This window comes from Microcaecilia unicolor, chromosome 11 (assembly GCF_901765095.1).
Source record: "Microcaecilia unicolor chromosome 11, aMicUni1.1, whole genome shotgun sequence".
Classification (NCBI taxonomy): Eukaryota; Metazoa; Chordata; class Amphibia; order Gymnophiona; family Siphonopidae; genus Microcaecilia; species Microcaecilia unicolor.
This window is the reverse complement of record NC_044041.1, coordinates 4706984-4729086: the sequence shown is the minus strand read 5'-3', so window position 1 is coordinate 4729086 and position 22103 is coordinate 4706984. Positions and strand designations below refer to the sequence as shown.

Below are 22103 nucleotides of genomic sequence, written 5' to 3'. Positions count from 1 at the left end.
TCTTCCCAATGTTCATCACTATGCATTTGTCCACATTAAATTTCATTTGCCATTTCCATGCCCAGTTCCAAATATCTTTCTGCAACTTCTCACAGTTCGCATGCAATTTAACAACTCTGTAAAGTTTTTGTCCTCTGCAAATTTAAATCACCTAACTCGTCATTCCCACTTCCAAATCATTCATAAATATAGTAAAAAGCCCTGGTCCCACTACAGATCCTTGCAGCACTCCACTATTCACCTTTCTCCACTGAAAGAGATAGCCATTTAACTGTACTCTGTTTTCTCTTTTAACCCGCTCCCAATCCACAAAAAGACATTGCCTCCTATTCCATAGCTCTTTAATCTTCTCAGGAGTCTCTCAAGAGGGCCTCTGTCAAATGCCTTCTAAAAATGTAGATACACTACATCAACCAGCTCTCCCTTATCCAAGTTTATTCACTCCTTCAAAGAAAAGAAGCAAATTGATGAGAAAAGATTTCCTTTGGCTGAATACTTGTTGACAGGTTTATCTATGTGTTTGGTAATTTTATCCTTTATAATAGTTTCTATCATTTTGCCTGCCACTTTTACACTATAGAAAAGCAGTATATCAAATTCAAAACCCTTGACCCTCACTGACATCAGGCTTACAGGTCTGTAATTTCCTGGATCACCCCTAGAATTCTTTTAAAAAATTGGCATTACGTTGGCCACTCTCCAATCTTCAGGAACCATGGCAGGTTACAGATAAGCAGTTTCATGTTTGAGTTCTTTCGGTATTCTGGGGTGTATACCATCTGGTCCACGTGATTTACTACTCTTTAACTTGCCGATTTGGCTCAGTACGTCTTCCAGTTCCTCCATATCAATGTCAATCAAAACTTCTAAACCACTGTTTCCCCTAAATTAGGGTTCAATGTGGTGTACAGGTAAAAAGGACAATACAAAGTGAACAGGAACAACAACAGAAATTCAACATATTAGTTCAACATAATTAATCAAGAGAAAATTAGTTCTTGTTCAAAAAAAGTGTGTTTTAAGCTTCTTGCAACAATTCAGATATAGTTTGGCTCAACTCGAATAACCTATAGAAGAGCATTCCATACAGGAATAGCAACAACAGAAAAATGGTATTGATTATTCTCAAAAAAACAGTCTAGAGGAATGCCCAAAACAAATTTCTAGAATCATGTTAACAGCTTAGAAATGGAACCATAGCTATAATGTAATATGCAGTGTGCCTTAAATAAAATATCTTCAGCTACTGGAAGCCAATGTAGCCTTACCATAAGCAAAGAGACGCTAGTAAACTTGTTTACTTTACAAATCAATCTCGGAGAAGTCATGTGATGCCGAGATAGGAAGTGGATGTTGGTGAGGCAAGCTCCCTGACCTTTTCTGTATAAATTTTTTTTTTTTAAACCCTCCCAAGACCATCTTCTTGCTTTGCACTACTTCAATACCTGAGAGAAGCTACTAGCTTTCAATTTGTGGTATGAAACTTCCAAAAAATGTCAATATGACCTCAAAAATACAGCAGCAAGAGTGGATTTGTGGGCGAACGGCAGAACCCAAGATGGAGGAGGATGACTTGTTGGGCCCTTCGACTATCAGCTTCGCCTGGACAACAGAGATAACTCAGGAGATTCGGGCTCTCTCAGAAACCACATTTGACCAGAAAATGCAGCAGATTGTGGATAAGCTCAACTCAATTGATAAGTTAGGGGCGTTGCAATGTGACCTTCAATCCTACCAGCAACGTCTATTGGATGTGGAGGATTCCATACACAGACAGGAAAATCAACAGCAAGTGATAAACACCCGATCACCAAACTGGAGGAGAAAATAGACAACATGGAAAATAGGTCGCGCTGGGATAATCTACGCTTGGTGGGACTACCGGAGGCGATCAGAGAAGTGGATCTCAGAGCCTTTCTGGAACGCTGGCTCTCACAGTCATTACAACTACTGCCAGAATTAGGCCCGCTGTGGATTGAGAGAGCACACTGCCTAGGGCCCTTGCGTGATACAGAGACCCGACCCCGCATGATAATATTTAAAGTTTTAAATTTTACCCGCAAACAGGAAATTCAATGGGCCACTTAGTCAAAAGGGCCCCTCAATATGATGACCATAAAATCCTATGTTTCCAGAATTTTTCGGCAGCTGTCTCGGTGAAAAAACAAATTCTGCAATACAGTGTGTTCACTTCTTCATGCAAAAAAAAATGCCATTCGCTTTACAATATCCAGCTAAGCTGCAAATCATGAAGGAAGGTAAGCCATACTTTTTCCTGTCAGCAGAGGAGGCCCTGTCTTTTTCCCAGAAACTGCCTGAGGCAGCTGAGGAATCTAGATGACCAGATGGATATTTTTGTTCTCAAATTATGGCACCCAAAGTGCCTACAAGAAAATTTACCCAACCTTTCTAATGAATGTTTTTTTTTGGCTACTATAGTGCTGATTATTTACACATAACCATGTTGGAGACTCAAGGAAGACAGATCCGGACCTTATGACTTTCTGGATCACGCTTGGATGATATACAATGGTTGATTTCATCTTTCTCTTGCTCAATGTTCAGCCGCCTCAGGGACGCACACATTTGACACATGAAGGCAAAGGAAGATTATTCGCAAAAACTCCTTGTCAGCTGCAGTCACTTACACATTGAAAAGCCACCATTCATGGAATGTGCAGCTTAACATCAATTGTTGTACTTATATTATTAAGTTGGTTCTTGGATGCTTTGAAAAGTTGAACATCTTGTATGGTTAATTCTTTATTACCTTTAGTTTGCTTTGATGAGTTCTCTTAACGCATGACTGGATGGTCAAGATGTTTGCGTACCTGATGCAACTTCAAAGAATCAACAACTCTTGTTACACAGATATGGATAAGAATTTATTGCAATTGGAACAACCTGTATTGAAGGGCAGATTACTGCATATCCACTGCTAAGAATGTTTATTATTTATTTCTATTTTTTTTCTCTCTCTCTTTCTTTCGTTGGTTAAAAACTAAAGCTTTGCCATGCCACTTTTTTGCATAAACTATTTTGGTTCGCTTAAGAGGGATTACTAAGCCTTACACATTGCTAAGGGATAGGAACTGCTGTAATGTTTCACATCTGTTTTAGATCTATTAAAATCCCTCAATATTGATCCGTTCCCTGTGTTAATTAGGAGTACATCATTACTTATGCTTATTCTCTGCTAGGTATTGGGGTTGGGGGGGGGGGTGTCTCAAAGTGACTTAGGTCCTTTGAATGGACGGGAGGTCGTGTTTTGGCAAGATTCCCCACACCGAGATCAGGGCTGCTGTTTGGTGGTGGAGGCTGCTGGCTGGGATGGGCCTCTTTTGCCAAATACACATTTTGGCTGCCATGTAATTTAGTAGTTTTACTACATGACATTGCTCCTTGGAATGTTGGGGTGTAACCTCACTTGTTAAACATCAAAAAATATTACAAGCCCTCCACCGACAGAAGGTCGACGTAGCCTTCCTACAAGAAACTCACCTAAGTTCAGCCGAACATCAGAAGTTTCGGAAATGGTGGGTTGGCCGTATAGTAGAATCACCCGCGCTAAACTGAAAGGCTGGAGTATTAATTCCATTGCATAAAAATACATAGAACGACCCAGAGAGCTGATGCAGGTGCGTGTTGGCTCAGGCTAACATATCCCACCACAAATTTGTGTTCTGCAACTTTTATGCGCCTAATGTTTTCAATAACCAAGTTTTTCACAAATTGATAAAGGTCCTTTCTCCTTTCACAGATAATTTGGTCCTGGGGGGTGATTTTAATGTAGCTTATGACCCAATGATTGACGTCCTACTCACCTAGTGAAGCTCGATTTGAGTCAAAGGGCTGCCTCTGCTGTGTAGTGCATTAGACCTCATTGATTTCTGGCGTACATTACACCCGGGTGATCGAGATTACACAAATATATCCCGTGCACACTCCACTCAAGCCCTCGTTGACTATCAGCTGGTTTCCAGAAACTTATTCTCCAGTATTCCCAACGCAGAAACTGGACCCTATGGGGTCTCAGATCATACTTTAATTTGGTTTCAACTGCGAGTGGGGGGGGGGGGGGGGGGGGGGGAGGGGGAATGCTCCTGGTTCTTATCAATGGAGGTTTCATTAGATTTAAACACTGACTCACAGTTCCAAGATTTTCTGAATCGGAAGTGGCAGGAATACCATTTCCACAATCCATAATATTTAGACAGACTTGCTCTTTTCTGGGATGCAGTGAAGGCTGTCCTGAGGGGAGACATTATTGCAAAAGGAAACTTAAAATGAGTGATCAACATATTCTTCGCCTGGAAACTGCAGTACAAAAATTATGGCTCCCACCGCTCATAATAGGACTCTTTTACTTACAGCTCAGACTGTTCTTAATACATCAGTGGACAGTGAAATCGCTCACTTAATATAAATATCAATTAAACCTTCATGGTAATAAGAGTGGAAGACTAATGTCGAATCTATTGCAAGCCCATTAAGGCCCTAAGAAGGTGTCCCAGTTATATCAAACGAATGGGACTTTAACGCATTCTGATACGGAAATTAATTCTATTTTTCGCCGATAGTTTGAGTCTCTTTATAGTGCTACTGATAATATGCCAGGATCGCTTTATTTGGGTAATCTCGACCTACCTAGTATAAGTCCCTCCCAGACCAATATGCTAAATGCACCTTTTACCTTGGATAAGATCCAATTTGCGATAAACTCTAGCGCCTTAGGTAAGGTGCCAGGCCCAGATGGTTTTTGAGAAGAATTCTATAAACTGCTTTTAACTCCAATCAATCCTCACACATAATGGATGCATGACTCCTCAAAGACTGCACAGCTGATATTTATGTCAAAGTCAGTTAGAGATCCATTACACCTGTCCTCTTACCGTCCTATTTCTCTTCTTAATTTTGAAACCAAGCTTTTTGCCAAGATTCTGGCCAACTGTCTTCTACCAACATTGGTTGATGAGTCCCAAGTTGCATAAGTTCATAAGTATTGCCATACTGGGAAAGACCAAAGGTCCATCGAGCCCAGCATCCTGTTTCCAACAGTGGCCAATCCAGGTCACAAATACCTGGCAAGATCCCCAAAAAGTACAAAACATTTTATACTGCTTATCCCAGAAATAGTGGATTTTCCCCAAGTCCATTTAATAACAGTCTATGGACTTTTCCTTTAGGAAGCCGTCCAAACCTTTTTAAAACTCTGCTAAGCTAACCGCCTTTACCACATTCTCTGGCAACGAATTCCAGAGTTTAATTATACGTTGAGTGAAGAAAATGTTTCTCAGATTTGTTTTAAATTTACTACCTTGTAGCTTCATCGCATGCCTCCTAGTCCTAGTATTTTTGGACAGCGTGAACAGACGCTTCACATCTACCCATTCAACTCCACTCATTATTTTATAGACCTCTATCATATCTCCCCTCAGCCGCCTTTTCTCCAAGCTGAAGAGCCCTAGCCGCTTTAGCCTTTCCTCATAGGGAAGTCGTCCCATCCCCTTTATCATTTTCGTCGCCCTTCTCTTTCCCAGTATGGCAATACTTACGTACTTATGACCAGAACATAGCTTTTTAAAACGGGAAGAGTAGATTCACCTACATGCCTAAAGTGCAATTTAGACACTAATTTCTTTTATATTGTCTTTTGGGCCTGCCCGCGAATCCAACGGTTTTGGAAAGATATAGTTTCTTACTTAGGTCAGCTTCTCCTTTCTCTGGTCCCACTGTAGCCATTGGGGTTTCTTCTACATTACTTTGAGGTCTTTGCATTGCAGGACAGGGGTGGCAAACAATTGCTCCGTAAGGCGGGGATAGTAGACAAGAAAACTATCTCAGGAGTCTGGACTGAAGTGATACGTCATCCTATTGGGCATGGCGTAATAAAATGCACTCACTGATGTTACTAGAAAAACATGCGATTTCAAAATTCCCTCGATGAAGAAAGATTTCATTTTAATTTGGGAACCCAATAGCCAATCATTACCTCCTCGAGCTCTCAGTGAGGTTCTAAACACTTTGTAAATTAATGATGGGATCTCATTACGTGTTCCCTCTCCTCATTTTTATTTTTTGTTTAATCTATTGATCATATAATTTGGCCAAGGATCATAAGAAACAAAGCCATTGGATTGCCAGTCTTGCTAATTTCTTGGGAGGGGATGAGCTGGATGGGATTTATTGTTAAATTTACATTTTGATTGACAATTTACCTGTAACGCTATCACTGTTCTTACTTGTCTTGAATAAAAATGATTTAAACTTAAAAATCAATCTCAGAGCAGTTTTCTGTATAAACTCAAGTTTTTTTTTTTTAAGATGTCTAGAGCTTAACCTTAAATAAAGCACATTGCAATAATCCAGATGAGGCAAAATCATCATCTCGAGAAGAAGTGAAAAAGCCTCCAGAGTGAAAATGAACATATCAAAATCAAATATCTCAATTTAAATAATGTTTTTTCCCATAAATTATTAACCTGAGGGCCATAGGACTGCGATGACTCCAATATGACCCCTAACACATGAGATTCAATTTCTATAGTGAATGTCTTGTCATCAGCTAATATGAGGGATGAAGGCATGTCTGCATTGGGTCTTTTAAACCATAAGATCTTTGTTTTACTAGGATCGCGTCTTAATTTATTTATATCTGCATTTCTACCCCCACATTTTGCAATCAGGTTGTCGGTTCAATGTGGTTTACAGTTTAACAGTTAGGCTTGTAACATTTTCATTGGGAGTTAACACATGTTGTTGATTTCTTCTGTTAGTGGTCGTGTTTCGTGGTGTTTTGTATTGCTGAATAGTTAGCCTGTGCGGGATCTTCAAAGAAAGATTGTCTGAAGAGGTGGGCTTTCAAGTGTTTTCGAAAAGTTAAGTAGTCGGTAGTGTGTTTTAGGACTTTCGGTATTGTGTTCCAGACTTTGGGACAAATGAATGTGAAGATGGTTGAGTGTGCAGATTTGTATTTTAGGCCTTGGAATTTGGGGAAGTGAAGAGAGGTAGGTTCTTGCGCCTTCAATTGCATTGCACAAGGTAGTTCTATTAGGTTTGTCATGTATTCTGGTGCAAGGCCAAAGATTATCCTGTGAGCTAGAGAGCAGATCTTGAAGGATATACGTGCTTTGAAGGGTAGCCAGTGAAGTTTGAGGAACAGTGGTCTAGCACTTTTTTATCGATTTATTCAGAATATCAGTATGACTGCTGTGTTTGTGCTGATTCCCTCAAAAGCTTTCTGCTTCTAATATACCTCAAAAAGTTATTACTATGAGTTTTGTGTGTTTAGCAAGTTTCTCTTTAAATTCTCTTTCAGCCTTCTTTATCAATGCTGGAAAGCAAGGCTGAATGTATCGCTATTCCCTAGTGCTCCCCAGACCTTAGACAAGATCTCTTTAAAAGTAAAAACTAATTTCTATTTTGATGGTACTCTGGGTCTCTGCTAGCAAATAGAAATCTGAACTTCTAAGCTTCCAAATTCAGTTCAGCTATGAGGAAAACAAAGTATAGAATTTTGGTCACTTTAGTTCCTTTCTGGCTTTTCTGGATCTGTAGTGCTTTCACAGACAGACATTATTACATAAAACAGAGCGCCAACTTATCAAAATTACTACTACTACTACTATTTAGCATTTCTATAGCGCTACAAGGCGTACGCAGCGCTGCACAACATAGAAGAAAGACAGTCCCTGCTCAAAGAGCTTACAATCTAATAGACAAAAAATAAAGTAATCAAATCAATTAATGTGTACAGGAAGGAGGAGAGGAGGGTAGGTGGAGGCGAGTGGTTACAAGTGGTTATGAGTCAAAAGCAATGTTAAAGAGGTGGGCTTTCAGTCTAGATTTAAAGGTGGCCAAGGATGGGGCAAGACGTAGGGGCTCAGGAAGTTTATTCCAGGCGTAGGGTGCAGCGAGACAGAAGGCGCGAAGTCTGGAGTTGGCAGTAGTGGAGAAGGGAACAGATAAGAAGGATTTATCCATGGAACGGAGTGCACGGGAAGGGGTGTAGGGAAGGACGAGTGTGGAGAGATATTGGGGAGCAGCAGAGTGAGTACATTTATAGGTTAGTAGAAGAAGTTTGAACAGGATGCGAAAATTCTTGAGCAGGCTTCCAACTACAAGCTCATTAACTCATCTTCATACCAGAATTCTCGGAGCTTGTCTCCTGTGTAGGGATCCCACATGATCACACAGCTATCATAAGATGCAGTGGCGAGCAGGGCAGAGTCTGGTGAGAAGTCACAGGATACCACAGTGCTCTGGTGTCCCTCTAGCTTTCGGATCAATGTGTAAGAACGCATGCTCCACAACAGAACCTGGGCCACAAAAATAAAGGCAGAGAATTCATTCAGTATTTGAAAAATAGGGTAAAAGTCATATGCAGTTCAGGATTAATAGTTTAATAGTATTGATATACCACTTTTCTTAATCAAAGTGGTTTTACAATTAAAAAAAATATACAGAAAAGAACACTCAAAAGACCATACACACCCCAATCACCAGCAGAGACTTCCAAGAATATTACTCAAATCATTCCCCAGGTCTTCTTACAAAAATGGGTTTTCAAATTGGTCTTAAATTGTTTAAAATTAGGCTCCAGTCTTAACTCTAAAGGGAGTCGATTCCATACCAGTAAAAAGCACTAGCCCTGGTCACTGTTAAATGTGCCTGAGAGGTACTAGAAACAGTAAAGCAAGTGCTGTAACATTCTTCCTGAAAACCTAAAAGCAGAGAGGAACTATGCAGCCCCAATTTTTACCACAGCCCCCCCCCCCCCCCCCCCCCTTACTATTCCTGTACTGAGACTACGTACAGCTTATGCATGGAATTCACTAATATGGTGGTGTTTTTCCTAAAGTTCTGTTTATTATCATGCTGGTTATGCAGTGGAAGTAATCAAGCCTTGGCCATGGCACAAAAATCATCTTCAGTCAAACTTTCACACGTTACAGGGACTAGTTACTCATCAAAATCTTTCACTGTTATTAAATAGAACAAGCAAAACGTACAGCTCAAGGAAAACACTGGTTTTCTCATCTAAGGAAGCTCAGAATTCAGCTTTTCCCACCTCTCAATTTTAATTGCTCTTTGTGTTTATTTTCTTGTTATTTAACATAGTATGTGACACAGAGAGGAGACAAAGCTTTCACCAGACCAGGAAAGATCTCCAGTGGCGTTCCTAGAGGGGCGGACACCCGGGGCGGCGCCCCCCCCCCCCCCCCCCCGATGCAGCGAGGACCCCCCCCCCCCCGGCGAAAGACACCCCCCCAGGGTGCATGCCGCTTGGGGGGAGGGGGGGGGGGTGCCGCAGCGCGCGCCTGCTGCGAGTTTACTAACTTTGCTCGTTCGCTGCAGCTCCCTCTGCCCCGGAACAGGAAGTAACCTGTTCCGGGGCAGAGGGAGCTGCAGCGAACGAGAGAAGTTAGCAAACTCGCGCAGCAGGCATGCGCCGCGGCACCCCCCCAGCAGCATGCACCAGGGGCGGACCGACCCCACTGCCCCCGCCCCCCTTGGTACGCCACTGAAGATCTCCACTCCATCCCCATGTGTGATAGTTCCATGCTGTCAAGGCAGGGGATGGTGTGTTGATGCACCATCTCACACCTGGGGGGGAGTTTGGTCTGCATCTCCAGCAGACTGAGCACCCTGCCTTCCCTTCAGCTGTGTCATAGCACATCAACTTCAGCCTTAACCCCTTTCTCTTCCCTCCCAAGTGCAGCACTGCATCTCTCTTATAGGCCTGACTGGAAAATGCCAGGAGTCACAGTCGTCCTTATTAAAAACAAACATTCTTCCAAAGCAACAAGAATGATCAAAGACGTTCTACCTTGAGTCTCCCCAATATGCACCTCTATTATTTATGTCATATTAATAACAGTTCAGTGAGAGAATCACTTATGTTATTAAAAAAAAATAAATAAATAACAGAGAAGCTTTAACACAGACACGGCTGCTGTGTGAAGAGTTTCTATCCTGATCTGCCACCAGCAGCCCGTAGGCCTAGGCCTACCTCCCTGTTCAGAAAGCTGAAGCTGGAACTTACCGAGTTCTCGCCTGCGGTGGAGCACAGCATGCTGCAATCAGGGGAGATGGAGCAGCAATAAATCCATTGTTTATGTCCAGACAGCACCTGAATCTGCTTACCTGAGAATGTAAAAGTGTGACAGGTGAGATGGGAAACTGCAGTCAGAGGGAGAAAGAACCTCACTTGAGGATCAGTTCAGTGCGAGCAGGGACAGAACAGAACCAACTATCTCCACTTCCTTCTCCATTAACCCAAGCTGTTAGGACTCAAGTTTCTACCCCATATGACTCACTACAAAGTCAAAATTTGTTGTACAATGGAGAAGTGTACAGATGTAGGTCCTCTGTCATCCACTGATGGACGATGACATCTTTACAACTGGTGTGTGGTGTTCTCCCATTGCCCAAGGGTGCCTTTGGAAGGCTCCCCTGTGTTAACCCCAAGTCCCCTTTCCCTCTCCCTCTCCTCAGGCTTGTCTTCCTTGCTCTCCTGTTTTTCCTCACAGCTTGCAATAAATCACTCAATCAATAAATATATAAATGAGGAAATAATATAAAAGAGTTGCAATACTGGAACAGACTGAAGGTCCATCAAGCCCAGCATCCTGTTTCCAACAGTGGCCAACCCAGGTCACAAGTACCTAACAAGATCCCAAAACACTACAACAGATTTTATGCTTCTTATCCTAATAAGCAGTGGATTTTCCCAAGTCCATCTTAATAATGGCTTATGGACTTTTAGGAAATTACCCAACCCTTTTTTAAACCCTGCTAAGTTAACTGCTTTTACCATATTCTCTGGCAACAACTTCCAATTACACGTTGAGTGTAGAAGTATTTTCTCTGGTTTGATTTCAAACTGACTGCCCAAGAGCCGTACTCGACTGATCGGATAAGGAAGGAAGGAAGATTTCAATTTACTACTTAGTAGCTTCATTGCGTGACCCCCCTAGTCCTAGTAGTTTTGGAAAGAGTAAACAAAATGATTCACGTCTACCCATTCCATTCCACTCAGTATTTTATAGACCTCTATCATATTTCCCCTCAGCTGTAGGAAGTAATAAAAGAAAGAATGCCTGGTGCCAATGTTGCAACCCCTCCAGGCACCAATGAGGTGCCCAGTCACACAACACAAGGTCCACCTTTCTCTCAATAAGCTCAACATTGGGACTCGTAGGAGGGAAACCAATAGCAGCAGGTCCAAAACCACCTGGCAGACCAGATGCTAAAAACATACCAGCTGCCTGTGTCCCCGAAATACCAAACTCAGTGCAGTTTCACACAGCTGAATTTGCTCATCACTTCATGCAGCTCCCATGGTGTCAGCCACTGTGGCTCTCTCAGCCCTGCATCCAGTGCGATTGAGGAAAAATGTTACAGTTCCTCCACTGTCTCACATGTTCCTAAAGTGGCCCACATCAGGCAGACCACATGATCTCAAATACCCAACAGCTCTCAACCAAAAAGAAACTGCACTGGCATAATCCAGACCCTCTTAAAAGAGGCAACACAACCTGGCAGGGAGAAAATACTGCACAACCCACTGAGAAGGTCAGTTGCTCCTGCTGGACCAGAGCTTTAACTTCTGCACCTGCTCCGAAAACACAAATGCCAACCAGTGTCCCACCTGCTAGACCCTGCCTATTTTATAGCCTGAACCACCTTTACTAACCTAATAACCCCATCCAGGGTACCCTGACAAAATAGCTCTGCTCCAACTACTTCAAAACTTCCTTTGACACAGCAGTGTTTTACTACAAAATACTTAAAGCAAGTCAGAGCTAATCTCCTCTACTCTCAGCTGCAGCACCTCCGCCTCCCAGTTATCAAAGCAACGCCTCTCAATCCTATCATCTACCTATCATAGAACCTAACAACTGTGCTTGAGACGTCTTCTCCTTCCAGAATAAAGATAATGTCTTATCAACCCAAAGCAAACCATGATCTTTCAATGCTGCAACCACCACCAAGCAACCAGCCTTGCTAAATCTCACAGATCTGTTGCATGAAATCCCCCTGGTCACCCAGAAAGATGATCATTTATATTCCAAGTTCCTCCAAAAAAACTTCCAAGGCACTGTCACTGGAAACTACTGCAGTCACAACTAAGCAGCACGATTACAACATTATTCTTCAATTTCTCAGCACTGAAGGAGGTTCTAGCCCTACCAGCCCATCAAGTACTCCAAGATCTACAGCTCAATCTGGCAGACAGCATTCGCAAGACAAGAGATATCCAGACACTTGGACCTAAAATATAAAGCCAACCCTGGACCAGAACATGTCCACATTGCAACTTCCTCCTTCCTCACCCATCTGTGGTCTCCAAACTGGCTCTTAAATCCAAAATCTCTAGGAGGAAGACCAGTATCCCAACTGGAAAAGAGCAAAATCCCTTAAGTCGTAGGATGAAAGGTCTACCAGGGAGTCATGCCTCCCTGAGGATTGCACCCAAACCCTACATTACCACCATTCCATCATGCAGAAGCTGAATAACCTAGCAGCATACCCTCCTCTGGAGAATTCACACAGCAGCTCTCTCTCTCTTATCCCTGGATTTGCAGAAATGCGGTTCCCATCTCATCTTCTGCTGCCCGCTGTCTCCCGTCTGCGTTGTCATTTTTACTGCTCTGAAGAGTTCTCCCTCGCCACCGGCAATTCACAGCCTTCTGCCAGCATTGGGGCTTTCTCTTCAGGCGCGTCTCACTCCCACCTCTGCGGAAAAGAGGAAGTTGCATTAGAGTAGGCGAGAGCCTGGCCACCTGGCGAAAAGGCTCGGCCTGCTCGGGAGGGAGGGCATCGATTAAGCTAGACAACTGCCTCACCAAGTTCCACAAATGTACGCTCGTGAAGAGCTGGTAGGACTGGATACAGGCAGCGAGCATAGCAGCCTGATACATCTTCCTCCCAAACGAATCCAAGGTCCTAGCTTCTATGCCTGGGAGCGCCGAGGCATAGGCTCTCTTGAGGGCGGAGTCCACCACCATGGAATTGTGGGGTAACTGAGACCTCATCAACCCAGGTTCACCGTGGATCTGATACTGGGAATCAGCTTTCGTCGGGATCACAGGGCCAGACAGAGGGAACGACCAGTTCCGCATAAGGACTTCCTTCAGTACCTTATGCAGAGGAGCCATCACAGCCTCTTTAGGTGGAAAGGGATAGTCTAGGACATCAAGCATCTCAGCCCTGGGCTCATCCTCCACCTCCATAGGGAATGGAACAGCCATAGCCATTTCCCGGACAAAAGATGTAAAAGAAAGACTCTCAGAAGGAGACAGTCTCCTTTCAGGTGGAGGGGAAGGTTCAGAGGGAATCCCATACGACTCATCGGAAGAAAAGTATCTGGGATCTCCTTCTGACTCTCATGAATGCTCCTCTTCTGTATCAGATAGTACCTCCCTAAGGGAACTCTGTAGGGGTATTTACCTGAGATCTCACCTTTGCTGGTCTTGGCCTATACAAGCCTGAACCATTCTTATAACAATATGGATTCTACAGCCAGTGGCCTGAATACATCTGTAACTATCAGAATCCAGCTTTCTTGCAAAGGAAAATTACTGCTGAGCACTGCAAGATTATTTCATCTAAGGACATATTCTGTGTTGCAAACTGGCTGCTATCTCCTGGGAAGCTTGGAGGAGAAAATCACCCAGGGCTCCAAAAGAATGGAATCAGACAAGGAGTTTGCATGCCATTGATAACTGCTTCATGGCTATAGCAAAGGCTTCTTCATGACTATGAATCTGGCTGGACATTATGTCATCATATGCGATTGGTCCACAGGTATCATCTGACGATTGGATACCAAAGGTTTGGACTGAAGAAAGTTTGAGTTGGAAGGAGAACAAGAAGAAGAGAAGACCAGAGAGAGAAACACCGGAGAATTTGCAGGTGGATACAAAGCTCTAAAGAGAGCAAGAAACTGATTTTCCTTATACCAGTGAACTGCATGCCTTGTAACTAACTGACAAGGCCAGCTCAGCTATAACATCAGGCCTTATCTAAGACTTTACCATTTGCATCCAGATTTCAACTCTTGGACTTATTCCTGGACTTGGAGGCTTGGTGAGGTTGTCAGCTAGAGACTCTGAGTAAAAAATCTGCTTCTCAACCATTGGGAGTCTATGACAGACGGCAAGGTGAGATATCAGGATATATTACCTATAGTCGGGGATAATTAGTCCTTAGTTTGTCTGAGACAGATAGGTTTACGTCAGGACTTCTGGTCTGTGTATTCAGCTGATCACTGTATTTTGCATAAGACATGTAATAAGTTCTTATAAGGATTATTAGGATAATCAGATAGTAATCTATTTTGGTGATAATCTAATTTTATAGCAAGTTATTTTTGTATTTTGCTTGGCACTTTGCTTCAGAACTATTTATATATATTTTTCTTTACCTAATAAATAATAATATATATTCCATCTGTGGCATCGTTCATTTTCTCACACAGCTAGCATGTCATATGGGCTATAGAGGTACACCCCCTAGACACGAGTTCAGAGGATTGCTATCTGGTAATGTTCTCCGATATATGAGTACCTCTAGCATGCCTTACAACTCCGAGACTGAGCCTGCCTCGACGCCAAGGATCAACGTCCTCGATGGCAATGTCAAGAGGCGACGCCCACATGGACTTCGGCAAAGCTTCCTCCGCCGATGTCAAAGGGGAGTTGACCTGGGTGGCAGCCGACACAAAGGACAGGGATCTCACTGCAGGTGAAGGGCCAGACGCCGCTGCAGCAGATGGCACAGAAGGCGCAAGCACCGCCGACACCGAAGCAGAATGGCGTAGCAGTCCTTCAAGAAGTTCTGGAAGTAGGGCCCAGATGCGCTCATCGAGATCGACCATCGATGAAAGCTGCGAGGTCGGTGGATCAGCCGGTGGCAGAATCTGATGAGGCTCAGGTGCAGGTACCGGGCTGCTAAGAGGCTGGCGCATTGGCACCTCCTGTATGGAGGGGGAGTGATCCTCTCGGCGTCGATGCTTCTTGAGTGCCAAATCCCTCGATGCCCTGGAGCTCCCGGCACCGTGTGTCAAAGGAGATCAGTGACTGTGCTTCTTCACCTTCGCTTGATGCGTGTCACCGAGGCTCCTCAGTGCCGACGAGGACGATGTGGAATCTTCACGTCTCCTCGGGGTCGGGTCTGACGATGGTCAGTCCTGGGGGGCCTGTATAGCATGAGGCCTCCAGACAGGTGGAGACCCACTCGACACCTCACTGCTCCCAGCGCGACTTGGTCTCCCAGCAGCCTCTCATGCTCCTCCTCGATGTCGACACCGTAAACCTCGGTACTGATGTCGATGTTGAAGGACCGGACCGAGCCCCAAAAAGTTTCTCTCGGTGGGCTTCTCGAGCTACTTCAGTCCGCTTCTTCATATGAAGACACAGAGCACAAGCAGCTGGGCTGTGGTCAGGCCCAAGGCACTGGATACACCAGGAATGGGTATCGGTACCTGAGATGGTCCGGGTGCACCGAGTACAATGTTTGAAGCCACTAGGTGTCCTCGATGACATGGAAGGAAAAACAGCTCCAGAGAAATCAAAGGACTCTATTGTGCCAAGAAAAAGGGGCACAAAAAGACGGAGAAAACCAGACCACACGGCCTAAAAACCAGCCGCGTCAAAAAAGAAAGAAAACTTAAACTTGGGAAAAAGAACTGAAGATTTTCTAAAAGGAATCCTAACATTTTTTTTTTTTTTAAACAAAGTCAATAAGACTAGAAAATAGACGAAAAAAAACTTGCAAAAAATCTCAAAAAAACCAAGACTTTTTTCCTGGGCGAAAAAGAGGAGCACGGGAGTGAACCTGCCACACCTCGTCGCGGAAAAAAAGAAACTGAGGTACGCGCTCACATGGCAGGCAGGAAGTAAGTCCACGCATACGCCAGAAGCCTCTAGGACAGTTTTTTGTCTTTGCTATGACAAAATGTCAGTTCCCGGGTCCACGTCGACCCACATGTGAGAATAAGCAGCCTGCTTGTCCTCGGAGAATATACTATATGACCTAAAGATCTACAATACTGTATAGTTAAGCTCTGGAACTCACTGGCGGAGCAAGTGGTAAACACAGTTAAGGTAGCAGAGTTAAAAAAAAAAAAAAAAGATTTTGACAAATTCCTGGAGAAAAAGTCCATAAACCATTATTAAGGTAGATCTGGGGTTAAATATCATAGAATCTGGCTACATTTTGGGACTCTACTAGGTACTTGTGACCTGGACTGGCATCAGGTTAGATGAACTCTTGGACTGATCCAGTACAACTACTCTCACGTTCCTATGAAAAGGAAGAAATAGTGAGAACAGTGTTATGCCCATCTAGGTTTATCAAATATTGGCAGAACCAAGTATTGATTGGCTGTGATAGTGCATACTACTTTAAAACATACAAACTGGACAGCTGTTCCTTACTCCCTTTAAAGAGTTTATTAATTCAGCCCATATTAATTAGGAGTTGGTGATGTTATTGGTTTACCAGCTGCCCAATGACCCAGCATCTTCCTTCCATGAGTTAGGAATCCTTGTTGCCAGACTGGTGGTATGTTATCCAAAGTCTTGCCTATTGAAGGATTTTAATTTTAAGGAATTTTAACAATAGGAATTTTTTGATACTATGATGGATAATTAGTGAGACTTATGCATGTAGGCAGGAATGCTCCAGGTCTGTGAGTTGAGGTCCAATCCTCAGTAGCCTGTAAGCGACTCCTTATTTCTGATAAAGTGCTACTCCAATCCCCAATTATCGGGAAAAATAAGGTCATATCTACATAAATTTAAAAAAAAAAGGTATTCTAAATCTTTCCAGCAGTGAACCCAAAGGTTGGAGCAACAGGGAAGCAAAGAGCCCTGTGGGACCCCACAACCCAGGGTCCAACCTGCCGATAGATTGCCTGCTTTATGCACCGTAACTTTGAATGGTAAGGAAACCATTGAACCAACTCAGAATGTTCTCCCCCAATCCTAAGGCACTCAACCTAGACAACAGTATATTATGGTCGACAAGGTCAAGTGCAGCAGATAAACAGAACTGAATTTAACTAGCATTTTGTCTGTGATTCAATGCTTTACCGTATGCAATGATAGATGCTATCACTGTTTCGGTGCTATAGTTTTTGCGAAAGCCCGACTAACTTGGATGCAAAATGTTATATCTATCCAGGTAAGTATCTAGCAATTTAGACACATGACCCTCCATAATTTTAATGACTGTGTGTAAGTCTCCATATCATTTTCCAATCTGGCTATATGTGCCACTGAATTCACCTGCAGATACTTTTCCACCCAACAGCACAGCCAACCAATACCCTGAGCCACAGCTGAGCTTCTGGTGCCCACCCCCTTACTCCAGCATGCCCTTCTTCAGCTGCACCATAGCCAAGCTGAAGCACTTGGCCCCTGCTAGAGACTCCACAGTTTTGATATATCTATCTGCCTAATTACTCTCTCCTCTTTTGATTTCTTTAACAAAAAAAATATTGCAACACTTAATTTTCACCACCAAGGCAGTCCCCTAGGACAAAAGCCCCAGAAAAAGAAAGAATACCAGAGGGAGGAGGCCAAGAGAATGGTGAGACCATCAAAACAAGAACAGTTCACCCCCACTAGCAGCAGCTCCAGGGGACTACCGCCAGTCAAGTCTCACCAAGCCGAGTCCCACAGGCCAGGTCCTGAGGCTAAAGAGAAGGACTCCTCCTGACAATCAGGGAAAGGTTTGCAGACCAATCTCGAGAGTCTCTACTGGCCAAAGAACTTGATCATGGGGCCAGAAGCTGTAGACTGTGCCCCGGGGAATCAAGCCCCAAAGTCAAATCCTGCTGCACCAGTCCAATCTGCACCATCTGCTGGAGACAAAGAAATACTGGCAACGTCACTGGGAAACTCAGGTCTTTGCCTCCATATGCTGGTAGTGTGGGGTAACCCACTGGTCTGGGCTGGTCTAGCAGGATGAAAATGAACGAGATGTTGCTAGGGACCCTAGCTTGGGAGGAGGTGGTTCAGCTGCAGTGCATGCCTGTACCATCTCCACTGGTGCTCTTAGGTTGTGGAATAAGCTTGTTCAGACCCTGCGGCACTGAACAGTGCTCACTTTCCAGATACAACTGAAGACGTATTTATCACTGGAGCAAGAAAAGAAAAAAAAAAAAAAAAAGACAGAAAGACTGCAGGAGAATGCTATAAAGGCATCAAAATTTGGAGCGGTGCATGCCACAGCATACCCATTTAGAAACCAATCAAGAATCCACTGCTGTGAAGATGCTCTTCCCAAAACCTAGAACTACCCCAGAGTGGACCCGCTGACTCTCACTGGTGAACCATGTGCTAGAAGAAGAAGTGAACAAAGCATCATCCTTTGGCCTGCAGGTCCCATATTTCCCAAAATATATTAGAAGGGTCGAAGACCTGCTTCCCTTACATGCAATCAAATTGCTAAGTTTAGGCAAGATTTCAAGGTGGGGGTATCAAAATGCAACCCAACTCACCCAGCGCCAACTAAATAACCAAAAGCACTGACTCCTCAGCGGCGACTCGTCTCACATGAGTCTGTCACTCGTACCTCACCTAGCCTCTTCATCAGGTCAACGTGCTTTGACTTACTCTCATAAGAACATTTTCCATTTATTTTATTTATTGAAAAATAAGTCATAAGGACTTTCATGCGTAATAACAAAGAGCACTTATCTCAAATTACAGGGTTGAGTCTACAATTTGAGATAAGTGCTCTTTGTTATTACACATGAAAATCTTTATGACTTATTTTTAAATAAATAAAATAAATGGAAAATGTTCTTATGAGAGTAAGTCAAAGCACGTTGTTGACCCGATTAAGAGGCTAGGTGAGCCATGAGTGACAGGCTCATGTGAAACGAGTCGCTGCTGAGGAGTCAGTGCTTTTGGTTATTTAGTTGGCGTTGGGTGAGTTTGGTTGCTCCCTGACCTGCAATGCCTCCTTAAGGCAAGAGTAGCTCCTTATCCTCCACAGAAAAAGCTTAGCTTCCTCTGGCTAAAGGCTACTAAGGAAGTTACCAGCTCCTTCATCTTCCTCTCAAGACCCTCCAAAATGGAAGACAAAGGGATAAGTCCACAAACTTTGCCCTTCAACTCCTTCAACAGCTTGATTCTCTTGGAAGCAATGGGTCCAGTAACAGGTCTCTCTCGGACATCCCCAGGGCATGTTTTGGCTGCCCCAAAACAGTCTGTACAACACAGAAGGCCTTTTGAAGAAAGACAGCAAAACTGAAGGCAGAGAGAGAGAGAGAGAGAGATCCAAAAGAGAGTTGATGCTGCGAGACTCCCTTTCCTCAGGAATGAGTTCTAGGGGTTCCCAAAAGGCTGCAGGTACATGTTTGGAACCAACCCTTCCACAAGGAAGAGGTATTCTCAAAATTTAAAGTGACTGCCATTCCTAGCACTCTATGGTCTCCAGCTGTAGCAGGCACTGTGTGGTCTCCCTGAGACCAGGGGAAAGGCAGGCCATGAATCCCTATCAACACTCCCTGCTGTGAAATTCACCTCCTCCATGCCTCAATCACATAGAAAAACAGAAGCAGCCGCTGTGCTACTTTGGTACCACTTCCTGTGGCTCCACAACACCATTCCCACACTGGCATTACCCACTTGCTGACCTGACTGTGGAAGGAAGGCCCCAGACTGCAAAGGAAAACCCCACTGCTGCTTGCTGCTCCTTCTTTGGAGTTCTCCCTTTTCCAAAAAAAAAAAAACCTTTATGGGCACAACACCTTGTAGAAAAGGCATGTGGGGTGGGGGGGATCCCTGACATACCCCCAATCATAGCAGAGGGTAACCCAAAACCCACAAGGCCTTGCTCAACCAGAGCAGGAACCTACTCAGTCAGAGCACAGGTACAGAAAAATCAACCCCTGAGAACTCCAACCACCAAGTTCTGCTCAGTCCAACAACACAGCTGCAGTCTCCACCTCAGGGCTCCCCCGTCCAGGCATCCTGATGCACCAGTCCAAGACTAACAAGTTCCTAGGCTGCACTGATACTAGTGATGTCACTGGAAAAGTTGTGTTCTGTGTATTTATCTATTGATTGCAAAAATAAATAAATACACAGAACACAACTTTTCCAGTGACACCACTCGTATCAGTGCTGGTGGGAAGGCATAAACCCATGCATCAGGACAAGATAAAGAAAGTCCCTTTGAGAACAGCCCCTGCCTTCCGTGGGTAAAAGTACATGCTTTGTTAACATGTATGCTTCTTCTAGCATGGAAAAAGGATAGAAGCCAAGGCAGACTGGAAGCAGCACAGTGATTCTGTTGGGAAATCCCTGTGCTTTCTTTCCGCTGCTTTACTCCACAAACTATGTAACTGCAAAGCATGCGGAGGGTAAAGGACACCCTGCTGAGTCTGGTTTGCTGGAAATTCCCTAGGGAGTATCCCTTTGAAAATGTGCCTGGGGAATATAAAAGAGCCCTGCAAGCACCACAGGCCGACAGAAAACTATCCTCACTACTTTTAACAGCACAAACTACACGCCATCTCCTCTCTCAGAGACTCCATTCTTGTCTCTTATCTAAAGGAAGTTAAGGGCCATCAATTTTCAAACCACTCCTGAAAATTTTCATCAGAATAAATTCAGAAACCTGTAAAGTTGAGGTTCCTTCTGTGGGGGAGGAGCAGCACAGCAGTAGATCCTACCTCATTGCATATTCTTTTATTATTTTCTGAATATATTAATATGCACACCCAGCCTTCATAAAACCACCTTGAGGCATATTTTCAAAGCACTTAGCCTTCCAAAGTTCCATAGGTTTCTATGGAACTTTGGAAGGCTAAGTGCTTTGAAAATATGCCTCACTTGTAACTATTTGCACAAAGCCCTCGTCATTCAAAAGGTAGCGTCCGGGGTGACGATTTCATGCATAGCCTCATGTATGGGAAAAGACTTAGGCAGTCTTCTAATGCTCACAATTTTAAGATTAGCAGGATCAGAAGACTGGAAAGCATCAATCACTAAAGTTTTACAGGAAGTGGCTCCCTTGATAGAAAGTCAAAAGTAAAAGGGTTTATTCTTCTCCTTGGTTCAATAAGGAATTGACTCTTAAAAGAACTTGCAGTAGGTTGGAGAGGAAGTGGAGGAAAGTAAAGAATGATCAGTCTTTTTTAGATTGGAAGAAACTAATTAAACAATACAAGTTAGTAACTAATAAGGCAAAAAAAAAAGTTTGTTTTTTTTAGAACAAAATAAAACAGGGTAACCTGGGGATCCAAGATGGCGGTCGGGAAGGATGTGTGAGCAGCAGCTCCCGACCAGCTACTGCTCTCTGCGAGTGAGAAACTTCTCCATTTTATTATGGGGAAGCGAAAAGGGAAGCCTAATTTGCCTACCTCCACAGGCAAGGTAAATCCCCCTTCCACCCGACAGTTGACTTTAGTAGAGTCGGGTATGCTGCCTCCGGGGATTCGAGTTGACGCTTCGAGGGGTCCTCTGGGAACATCGGACCTCAGCGTAGAGGGGGTGACATTGAGTCCCCCTCCGATGACAACATCTCCAAGGCCGGGAGGAGATACGATGGCTCGGGGGGAGCAGCCGGTTGTGAAGCCCGGAAGTGGAGTCCCAGCGGCTGTGCGTGGAGACCCTGTAGCTACATCGTCGCCTATAGAAACATCGAACCGGGCAGGTATGGTGATACCATCTCCCCTACCCGTGGGAAGTCGGGGCGAACCTTCTGTGAGTCTTGGAGAAATTTTAAGACCATCTGTTGTCACTATGGAAAACATTTGGGACGCAATCCAGCGTTTAAATGCCACGCTACAACAAGTTGCAGGTTCTTTGCGTGGAGAAGTGGTTGAGCTAACACAGGCTCACAATGCTTTATCGGGAAAAGTGACGGAGCAGATAACCAGGATGGACTCCATAGAACACGAGGTACTATCTGCTAAAACTTCTGTGATTGCTGTTATTAAGGATAATAACTTCCAAAAAAGAAAAATGGAGTACATGGAGAATCAAATAAGAAGGTGTAATTTACGTTTTTTGAACTTTCCCAAATCTCCTCTTGTTCCAGCCAGAGAAATGTTAAAGAAATACTTTGTTGAAATT

The 22103-nt window shown here is 43.9% G+C and overlaps 1 protein-coding gene across 1 annotated transcript in view; it reads right to left on the bottom strand.

Moving 5' to 3' along the window:
* LOC115479491 (WD repeat and SOCS box-containing protein 2-like) overlaps positions 1-22103 on the bottom strand; it is a 55400-nt gene that overhangs the window by 1308 nt on the left and 31989 nt on the right. The window contains 2 exon segments of the mRNA XM_030217422.1: positions 8146-8318; positions 10046-10146. Of these exon segments, the coding sequence (XP_030073282.1) occupies positions 8146-8318; positions 10046-10146 (274 nt within the window).